The sequence below is a fragment of the Microtus ochrogaster genome, unplaced genomic scaffold (assembly GCF_000317375.1).
Source record: "Microtus ochrogaster isolate Prairie Vole_2 unplaced genomic scaffold, MicOch1.0 UNK15, whole genome shotgun sequence".
NCBI lineage: Eukaryota > Metazoa > Chordata > Mammalia > Rodentia > Cricetidae > Microtus > Microtus ochrogaster.
The window spans coordinates 1,423,436-1,432,149 of NW_004949113.1; the positions used below are offsets into that span (position 1 = coordinate 1,423,436).

General features: G+C 44.5%; 1 protein-coding gene across 3 annotated transcripts in view; it reads left to right on the forward strand.

Moving 5' to 3' along the window:
• The window catches only part of LOC102002427 (carboxylesterase 1D-like), a 36,521-nt gene that overhangs the window by 2,797 nt on the left and 25,010 nt on the right, over window positions 1-8,714 (forward strand). For 2 of the 3 annotated variants that reach the window (XM_026789186.1, XM_026789187.1), the window contains exons 2-5: window positions 423-630; window positions 2,609-2,753; window positions 5,122-5,255; window positions 7,157-7,310. In XM_026789186.1, the coding sequence (XP_026644987.1) occupies window positions 423-630; window positions 2,609-2,753; window positions 5,122-5,255; window positions 7,157-7,310 (641 nt within the window). The remainder of the gene's footprint in view (window positions 1-422; window positions 631-2,608; window positions 2,754-5,121; window positions 5,256-7,156; window positions 7,311-8,714) is intronic. The other variant, XM_005367007.3, reaches the window with a different exon arrangement.

An 8,714-nucleotide genomic window follows, 5' to 3' on the forward strand; every position in this document is an offset into this window, starting at 1 on the left:
TCTGCTGCCCTCCTACGAGGTGAGCCCTCCTGCGGGCAGGGACCACCGTAGTCCATCATCTCACCCAGTCTGCAGCTCTGCACCAGGATCCCAATAGGTGGACGTTTCTAGTGGAAGCCAAAGCTCATATTCATGTCCTCTCTTTCTCTCCTTCTGCAGTGACTTCGGCTGGATGATTTTTTTTTTAAGACTTGGTTTCTTAGTGTAGCTCTGGCTGTCCTGAAACTCCCTCTCTCTGTAGATCATGCCAGCCTTGAATTCACAGAGATCTACCTGTCCTGCCCTCAAGTGCTAGGATTAAAGGGGTGTTCCAGAAGAATTCAGTTGATTTTATCAATGCCATCAGTCCTAAAGTGACAAACTCACCAGGAATGCAGGTCTGCCTTTTCCTTACTGGTGTGTTCCCATTTTCTCTTGTCCAGCAGGGCACCCGTCCTCACCACCTGTGGTGAACACTGTTCATGGCAAAGTCCTGGGGAAGTATGTCAGTTTAAAAGGATTTGCACAGCCTGTGGCCGTCTTCCTGGGAGTCCCCTTTGCCAAGCCTCCTCTTGGCTCCCTGAGGTTTGCTCCACCACAGCCTGCAGAGCCCTGGAGCTTTGTGAAGAACACCACCTCCTACCCTCCTATGTAAGCCTCTGGGGTAGGCTTCTTTCAAAGTAGAGGGGATGAAGTAAGGTCCTTATTCTCCTGTCTAGACCCTTGGTGTTGCTTGAGAGTGAATGGGTGGGGCTGTATGGGTGAAGAGTGAGGGTGACAGCGAGTTCTCACACCCAGGTCTGCACAGCCACCTAGTCACAGTTGTGCAGTAGTTAGTGTCCCTCAACCAACGTAGGAACCAAGTGGAGAAGCCCACGGAGTCCAGACAGCTCCCTAAATGTCAGTGCAGACAGTATTTGTGTCCTCAGCGAGTTAATTTTGAGGTTTTCCAAGATTCTACTCCTGGCTGCCTCCTTATCATTGTATTCATTTCTTCTAAAAATATTATTTGCTATTTTTTCCATTCTGATTGCAAATAAAAGACATAAATACTGAACACTGAAGTCAGGGGCGAACAAAGAAATAAATGTAAAGAAAGTTAAATATCATGTACAAGTCAGCTACACAGAACTACTGCTAGCATTTGAGGTTGTATTTCCAGTCTTTTGTTTGTGTTTGTCCTTCTTTATACAGGGATTAAAAAGACAGAAAATTTGGATAACATTTATAACATCGACATTATTCTGCACTATAAATGTAGCAATCAGTGTTTAGTGGTTTTATTAACTAGATATTAAACTAGACTTTATACCCCTAATATTTTGTTTGGGTTAAGTTTTTTTAATGTTCTTGACAGTTTAACAACACTGTGATATGTTTGCTGTGACCAAATCATTGCACACAATCATGGGAATTGGGAATAAGTTCAAGAAGTAAGATTTCTAAATCAAAACGTAGTTTGTCTCCAGAAATATCTAAGCTGCACACACTTTTCCAGTGGAAATAGGAAAACTTCCATTCAGTGGAACTTTCTCCAGGTATTGCCTTGCTCAAAAAATGTATATATTGGATAAGCAGCAAAACACTGGAAAAATAAAATAATGCAATGTTGGTTTTCATTTGTGGGTTCTAAACACTAAATGAAGTTGAACCTGACATCCCCTATTGGATGTTCATTTTCTGTTTCTGTGTATTGTGCTTCTTTCTCCCACTGGGTGGGGAAATTATCTAGGATAGAGATGTTTTATAAGCCACCTTTCCTTTTCCATTTCTATCACAGCACAGCTACGGAGGCATGTGATCTGAGCACCTCCAGTTTCTATTTGACAAACCGGAAGCCAGACACCATCTGGGAAACAGGATAGTGGACACTTGGGGCTGATGAGCATCTTGAGTGACTTCCTGCTCAAGGCGATGTTTTTCAGGGCCTGGAACTCCACAGAACTCAATTATTGCTACCAACTCCACTCCACACTAGACTGTGGGACCCTTGATCAGGGCAGCCCACAATGGTTATTGCCGGGAAAGGAAGATGAAAGAACCTTTAGCAGGCCAGATGGTGAGGTGCTTAGAGACAGCACTCACTTCACCTGGCCATGCAGGCTAAAGCCAGAGCAAGCAATTTAGCCAAGATTGCCCAGTATATCAGCGGTAGAGACAGAACCAGAAGGATGTCTTCCTGTGGTGTCCCCTAAAGATAGCTTCCCTGACTTGTAACAGGCTGTCTGTCACTGCAAGTCATTTTCCTGTTTTATGAAAGATATCCAAAAAAAGAGTATGTTTACCTACATTGTCATCTCACAACCCAGTGAGCAAACTTTGTCCAGATAGTGCAGGGAGCGTCACTGTCTAGGGCGGTCAGCATCTGAGTGTCTCTCTTCATGGTCCACCTCAAAGGCTCCAGGAAGGGAGAGATACAAAATGCTGCTTCTGCAGTCTTGGGAGAATCTAGCATCTCAGAAGACCCACCAGGAACCTATTAAAGACTCTCTTATCCCTGACAATGACTCCAGTCTCATGTGAATAACTTCAGTTATATGCTCAAAACTCCAAGTACAAGGTCAACTCTGGGGTAATATGTCCAAACTTCAATCTAGTGGAACCTCAGATATTCTCTCTCCCCTCCCAGGTGCTCCCAAGATGCAGTTGGAGGACAGGTGCTCTCAGAACTTTTCACCAACAGAAAGGAGAACATCCCTCTACACTTTTCTGAAGACTGTCTCTATCTGAATATATACACGCCTGCTGACTTGACAAAGAACAGCCAGCTGCCAGTAAGTGTGGGGACCACTGGACCAGAGAGCTGAGTTCCAGCTTCCAGCTCTTCTAGGCAACCAGAAAGGGATGATGGCAGCTGATAGCAGTAGTTCACAGGCCAGGGCTGATTCCAGAACCAAAGTTTTCTTTTTCACAATGTGACCTCGGATTTTACCAGTGACATTAGATTTCGGTGGAGATCACGGTACATTTGGAATGTACATCTTCAATTTCCAAGTTTTCTTACACAAATAGAAGGAAAAGAATGTTTGTTTTCATTATTAGGTTAGACTCTGATCCCCAAAAAGACTAAGAGATCGTTCTTTAAGAGGGGAAATTGAAAAGGACTCTCAGGAAATTCAGCAACCTAAATCTCTCTGTGGTTAGAGAAACTGAGGCTGTGGGAGAGAAGGGAGTGTGTCACCTTTATTCTCAGGCCATGTGTGATCTGCCCATCATACCTGTGCTTCTAGACAGGGTCTGGGAGGGAGGGCATATGACACATTTATTTTCAGGCAATGTGTGACAAATGTAAAAACTTCCGTTGCCAGGTAATGGCTTTCACTGTCCCATGAGGGAATGAGAAATGAGACCACTGAGCCAATCCCATCAGCCCTTTCTCTCACATAGGCAGCACCTGTGTAGCTCATTTCCTTGTCTAGCCATCTTTGGCATGGTCTGATGACCAAGTGGGTCATTTCACATGGAAACACAGTGCCAGAGATGGGATAGGCTGCCAGGCGCAGATCACAGGGTTGGGGGTGGGTGGGCATCTGATGTCTGGAGATGGAAAGGAAGGTGGCCCTTTGGTTGTAAAAGGGCAACAACCAACAAATTTCCCAGAAGCCCTTTGGTGTGGAGCCCTGGCATGGGGGATAATTTATGTGTTAAAATTAAGTACTACATGTGCTCAGCAGTCATGGGGAGATGAGAATAAACCCTAGTCTCACACATCCCCATCTTCTACAGCGCACTGAGTAGCCCCAAACACGGTGGTCGGACATGGGGTTAGTGAAAGGAGAAACTCAAGCCCTGTGTTTCAGGACCTTGCCCTCGGGTCTGCAGTGACATCATACCCTCTTCAGCACATCATTGTCCACCGTCCTTTGGCTCAGCCTTCACTCTTAGATGGTATTGACTCAGCCTCTCCTGAGGTGGCAGGGATGCCCAGGGGAGGAGACAGGCTTGAGGGCACCATGACAGAAGATGTCCTGGGAGATCCTCCAGCTGTGGACATGGGTTTTAGAGCCACAGGATCTGTGCTTCTCAGAGGATGAGAGAGCAGAGCTGTTTCTAACCTCAGCCTGTTTCCTCACATGGGAACTGTCCTGTGAGAGCTCAATGACTCAAAAGCTGCACCTCCTGAGTGTTCACAGCCGTGCTGACACACTAGGCAGCCCTGCAGGACAGTCTGGGTCCTGGCTCACCGAGAGCTCACTGCACTGCAGCCATGAGCAGGGGCTGGGCAACTCGGCATCCAGGGGTTGGGGCCAGGTGGAAGCTTTGCCTCTACCTATGTTTTCTGTGATCTCTCGGCAAAGAGGAACACTTCTTAGCTGTCACATAGGAAAATACTTTCCCTGCCTTGTGACTAAGTTATTTCTAGTGCATAGAACAATTCTGGATCTGTGTGCTAATTTTGGTTTTCATTACCATTATCTGGATATTATTTTCATGCTCTTATTTCTTCCCTTACTGATGTATTCTTTAAATAAAAAATATGAATTATACCTCCTCTTAACCTCAAGTCTATTAGAGGGGCTGGTATATAGTCGGCACAGAGATAATGCTAAAGAAGACTTTCTGAAGAAAGCAAGTATGAAATGGGATTGGCAGGGTAGGGGGACTTGGGTGTGCATAAAGAGGCACATTAGGAAGGAGTGCCATAGGATAGTATGTGTCTCACCAGAAAAATCACTTACCTGTGGGAAAGTCTAGTACAGCACCAAGGAGTTACCTGGGATGAGATGAAGCAGAAATACAAAAGCTGACACTTTCATCTTCACTGAGGCATAGAGCGATAAGACCTCATTGAGGGTGAGGGAATCATATTTACCTTTGAGCTGTTCCCATAATGATGCTCTTAGTTGGAGAATCTTGTGAGCGTTTGAGAAATGAGAAATACAGGGAGTACTGAGTTACATTACATTCTGGGCAGGAGCTGAGAGAATTTGAAATAGAGAGATACATGTTATAGCCTTGCTGGGGCATTGCTGTCGTTTGCATGACAGCCACAGTGAGCAAAACAGAGGTTGATGACCAAACCAAACAACATTCACTGTGTTCCCAAGTCTGCTACCTATGTACCCGACTCCCCAGCAGCACTGAAAGCGGGCTCTCTGCACTGAAGCTATGGACTGCAAACTTGGTTATGCTCTTGTCCAGGTGATGGTGTGGATCCACGGAGGCGCACTGGTAGTGGGTGGGGCATCCACCTATGATGGACTGGCCCTCTCTGCCCACGAAAATGTGGTGGTGGTGGCCATTCAGTACCGCCTTGGCATTTGGGGATTCTTCAGGTAAGATACTGTACTTTTTAGTCTACACATTAGCCATTCCATTGACTATTTCCTGTTAATAACACAAAATACTCGAAGCGAGTTAATTACAGAGAAGTTTTATTTAACACAAGCTTTGAGGGGCTGAAAATGGAATATTGGCTAGCTTCATCAACCAACCTACTGTTGATGGCCCTTAGATGAAAAATAAAGCATTGTAGAAGAACAGAATGTTCATGAAAAGACCACATGACGAGGTGGAAAGCCAGGGGTAGGGGAGATCTGGTTATTTCAAAAAAATTTAAAGATGTGTTCATTTTTATTTCACACATATGCGTGTTTTGCCTACATGTATGTTTGTAAACCAAGTAAGCTATGCCTACAGAGGCCAGAAGAGGGCTTCAGATCCCTGGAACTGGAGTTATGGTTGATTATGAGATGCCACTGTGTGCTGGGAATTGACACTGGATACTTGACAGAAGTAGCAATTGCTGTTATGCACTGAGCCATTGCTCTAGTCCAGATCTTGCTATTTTTATCACAAAGTTCCTTTGATGAACTAGGTCCCATGAGTTCTCTACAGATCCCTCTTAAAGTTGTGCCCTATGTGACATAATCACCTTGTCTTGATCTTATCAATCACGTGTTCTTTCATAGATAAATAATTCCATATTACAGTAGAGACCAGAATCCTAGCAGTGAACCTACTGGCGAACAGCTCTTCTCCATGCCATAGCAACCACTGTGACCTCTGCTGCCACTCTAATCAGAGCTCTGGATCTGTGCAGTGACTGCAACCTCTGCTGCCACTCTAATCAAACTCTGGGTCTGTACAGCCACTGTGACCCTCTCCTGCAACTCTAATCAGAGCTCTGGGTCTCTGCAGCCATCGCGACCCTCTGCTGCAACTCTAAGCAAAGCTCTGGGTCTGTGCAGCCACTGCAACCCTCTGTTGCTTCTCTAATCAATGCTCTGAATCTGTGCAACCCCTGCAACCTCTGCTGCAACTCTGATCAATGCTCTGGGTCTATGCAGCCACTGTAACCTTTGCTGCAACTCTAATCAAACTCTGGGTCTGTGCAGCCACCGTGACCTTCTCCTGCAACTCTAATCAAAGTTCTGAGTCTGTACAGTGACTGTGACTCTCTGCCACAACTTTAACCAAAGTTCTGGGTCTCTGCAGCCATTGCAACCCTCTGTTGCAATCTAATCAAAGCTCTGCTTCTGTGGCAGGGATAATTATTAGAATAATTTATTATTATATACCTGCCATTTTAATATGACAGTCATTTTTCTTGGAGTGTTCTCTGAGACAGGAAGGCCTGTGCTGTCTCTTAGCAGTGTGTCCATGTCCCTTACAATGACACAAAAGCACTTTCCAAGACTCACAGCAGCCATGTCTACACTATTGTCCCCAACCCTGGAATCTTTGCTCCTGCTGCTTCTTCTAAGTCTAACTCCACTCCTTGGACAGTACCAAGGCTTCTGTCCTCATTTTATTCAGGTCTCCACCCAACCCAGTGTCTCAAAGAGGCCTTTCCCAGTGAAAAGAAATAAAACATGAGCTTCTCAGGCCCACACCTGCCATGGTGTTTGCCTGGTTTTCTTTTTCTATCTGGAATCATTCTCTCTTCAGCTACCAGTTCGTGGTCTGCAGTGTTAGCTGAAAGTACTTAGAGATTTGAGGTTTCTTCCCAGCTGTGCTCTAGCTCAGAGCAGTGCTGGATGCATGCTGGTCCCTTGGTACAGAGCTGCTGGAAGATAAGCATAGAGCCCCACATAGAGCAGTGTTGTAAAGTGAGATCCAGTTAGACTTCTGTGTCAGGACTGAAGTATGTAGTCCCCAGCCCATTTGAGGTATTGAGATCCTTGTGAGCTTTGCCATGACATCTCTGCCTAAACACTAATCTGTTCCCTTGCAGCACAGGAGATGAACACAGCCAGGGCAACTGGGGTCACTTGGACCAGGTGGCTGCACTACGCTGGGTCCAGGACAACATTGCCAAGTTTGGGGGCAATCCAGGCTCTGTAACCATCTTTGGAGGGTCAGCAGGAGGTTTCAGTGTCTCTGCTCTTGTAAGTGTCCCTGGGTTTATATGTCTGCACCTCCTGAAAACCATTCACTGTCCAATCCAGGCATGAGCATCTTGGCTTACAAAATTGTACTCAGAGCACATCATCAGATGGCAGAGACCTAAGGTCCAATGGCCCTTTACCTGGGGAAGCTCAAGCATAGACTCAAGAACTTTCAGTTTCTACACACACACATATACACACACACGCATGCACATACACACGCACGCATGCACACACACACACACACGCACACACACGCACACACACACACACTTGCTTAGTTTCATATACAGGGACTCAAGAACTTTCAGTTTCTACACACACACATATACACACACACGCATGCACATACACACGCACGCATGCACACACACACACACACGCACACACACGCACACACACACACACTTGCTTAGTTTCATATACAGGGACTCAAGAACTTTCAGTTTCTACATACTCACACACTCACACACATAACTTTTTCTGGAATGTAATGATGGTAAAAAGTACAAATAGGAGTGTGAGTTCCAGCATGAGTTAGATCAGGTGTCCTTGTTTGGGAACTACTCCCAAAGAAAACTTAAGGTCCAAAGATAGAGTGAAGCTTCCCTTGAGGTCTGACAACTTTGCATATCCAAGAGGGAGGCAGCCAACGGTGAAGAACCTAGATGTCCTGGGGAAGTAGGTGTGAGAATGGGGGATAGGTAGAATGGGGAAGGTGCAACAGAGACATGGGTCACAGGTACAGACAGGGGATGTGAAGCATCCTGGTGTGTGAGACTGAGCCAGAGTGATAGCTAGAGAATATACAGAATGTTCTGTGAGCTGTAACAAACTGCCTTGGAGCTGAGTAGAAAGTTAATATTAATGTATTTTCTCTATTTTTCAAACACATAGTGTTTTCATACTCAGAAGGGGAAATGCATAAGCAAAGAAAAGAGAGAATACAGATTAACGCAAAGAAGAATGTTGTTGATCTCCCTGCTACCTAGGGATTATTACTGTACTGTTTTTATTTTTATTTCTCTAATCTTAACCCACAATTTTATTTAGCTGTCTGTATTATCTATCTGACTTCTTCCATACATGCATAATCTCTCTTTTTCTATTTCATGTATAATCGCTCTCCCTTTTTCTTTTCCTTTGAAATATATATCTACACTTGGTCTTTCATTATTTTACCCTAAATAAATTTTAATATGTAATACAACATAAACATTTTCCTACCTGTAAAATGTTTCTTCAGTAATACCTTTTATAATTGCATAGTATTTCATGGTAAAAATAAATTCTTTTTTTTTTTGGTGTAACTTTTTTTTTATTTTTTATTTATTTTTTATTTTTTTTATTGAGAAAAGGAAAAAAAAACAAGTTTCCACCTCCTCCCAGCCTCCTATTTCCCTC